Genomic DNA, 1,723 nt, shown 5'->3' on the forward strand with positions numbered 1-1,723 from the left:
CAATCCTTTTTTTTTTTTTTTTTTTTTTTTTCTAAAAAGCAAGACAGTGCGTCTCTGGACTGGGGGTCAGAGGAACCGTCTGGCCACTAGGCTTTCGCCCCAGTCCTGCATCCCCTTAAGTCTCGCCTGGGATCGGGAGCGTCAGTTTCTAAATGTCTAAAATGGAACAACTTCTCAAGTTTGTGTGTGTACCACACCAGGCAGAACCGGAGCACAGAGCTTTCTGAAAGAGATGTCAGCTGGCAAAAACACGTGGCGAGCAGCTTCAGGGGCTGCATTTCGAAGTTTCTGTAGGAGAAACCGTAGGCCCTAATGGCAATAAGTAAGCGTCTTTTCAGAGGTGATAAATACACGAGTCTCCGGGCTCCCTTTCAGCGGACTCCCCCAGGCCTCAGACCTTCACCCTCCAAGCCCACGATGCCCACGGAAACCCTACGGCAAACTCCTTTCAATTACACTTCCCGCCCCACGCCGGCTCCAGCGCAGGGCCCCCAAGAGACCCACACCCAGCTCTCCTTGTGCGCGTGCGCACCGCTGGCTACCCAGAGGCCCGCCCGCCACACCTCCAAGCGCAGACCACCCTCAGCTCGGCGCGTGCGCGCAGCGCCCTAACCGCTCCCACCGACGCCGGGCGCGCAGCTCCCTCCCCCCACCAAAAAGCCCCCAGACCCGCGCGTGCGCAGAGCATCCTAATAGGATTCCCCACTTCCCACCGGGGTTCAGGGCCCGTGCGGCCCCCACCGCCCCCTCTCCCGACCCTAGGCCCCTGAGCCCCGCGCATCCCGCCAACGGCGCCCGGGCGCGCGCCGCCGAACCTTCCTCTGTAGCTCCCAGGCGCTGATATAGTTCTTGCCCAGCTGCGCCGCCAGCAAGTACTCGCCATTGAGCAGCGCCAGGCCGCGAGGCCCGGCCTGGCCGCCGCGGTATGTGAGCAGATTGGCGCCCGAGTGCAGCTCCCACACGACGCAGCTCCACAGCTGGGCCGCCGAGTCAGTACACACGGCCACCTCCACGGGCGCCGCCATCATGCTTTCTCCACCGCCCAGAACATGCGTCATCACCAACGAGACGCGGGCGACTGTGCCCTGTCGGCTAGAGCGGTGCCCACGTTGCCCGGCTCCCGGCGGCTGGCCGACCCGAGCGTGCGCACAGGACTCGGGGAGGGGGCCCTGTGAATTAGGCGGGCTCGCCTTTCCCGCTCCGCGGAGAATCAAGGGGCGCACAGCCTGGTTAGAGATCTTGGAAGGATATTTCTTTCAAAAATAGATGGAGAAACCCAGGCCGCGGGTCTCCTGAGAGCAGTTAATAGCTTCAGAGCCTGGAGGTCTGGCTTGGCCATTTCCACTGGGCGCTTTTGGTCAAGCACTCAACCTCTCGGATGATGATGGTGATTATTTTTAACGTGCGTATATTGAATACCGACCTCACAGGCCCGAATGAGACATTGCACGTAAAACAGACTACGCACCTAACATAACAGGTAGCTGGTGTTCAAAACGTAGTTAGACGCATATTCACGGATCCATCGTCCGGACCTCTCGTCTTCGGGGGCCACAAAATCCACATTTTTATTTCGGCAACTTGGTGCGGGTCGAACAAGTCGCGAGCTGTCTGGGGAGCACCCAACCATCTCGTGTCAGCGCTGCCGGCCGCAGGCCACGTCTACAAACAGTGCATTTTAAAATGTGGAATTAGTTGTTAACCTTTGAAAACGGGGAATTTC

The 1,723-nt window shown here is 59.1% G+C and overlaps 1 protein-coding gene across 1 annotated transcript in view; it reads right to left on the minus strand.

Annotated features, from left to right (window-relative positions):
• Positions 1-1,058, minus strand: part of WDR18 (WD repeat domain 18) — a 9,239-nt gene extending 8,181 nt beyond the window's left edge. The window contains 1 exon segment of the mRNA XM_024740006.1: positions 816-1,058. Coding sequence (XP_024595774.1) covers positions 816-1,058 — 243 coding nt within the window.
• Between the last annotated feature and the right edge of the window lie 665 nt (positions 1,059-1,723).

The sequence above is a fragment of the Neophocaena asiaeorientalis genome, unplaced genomic scaffold (assembly GCF_003031525.2).
Source record: "Neophocaena asiaeorientalis asiaeorientalis breed wild unplaced genomic scaffold, Neophocaena_asiaeorientalis_V1.1 scaffold469, whole genome shotgun sequence".
Classification (NCBI taxonomy): Eukaryota; Metazoa; Chordata; class Mammalia; order Artiodactyla; family Phocoenidae; genus Neophocaena; species Neophocaena asiaeorientalis.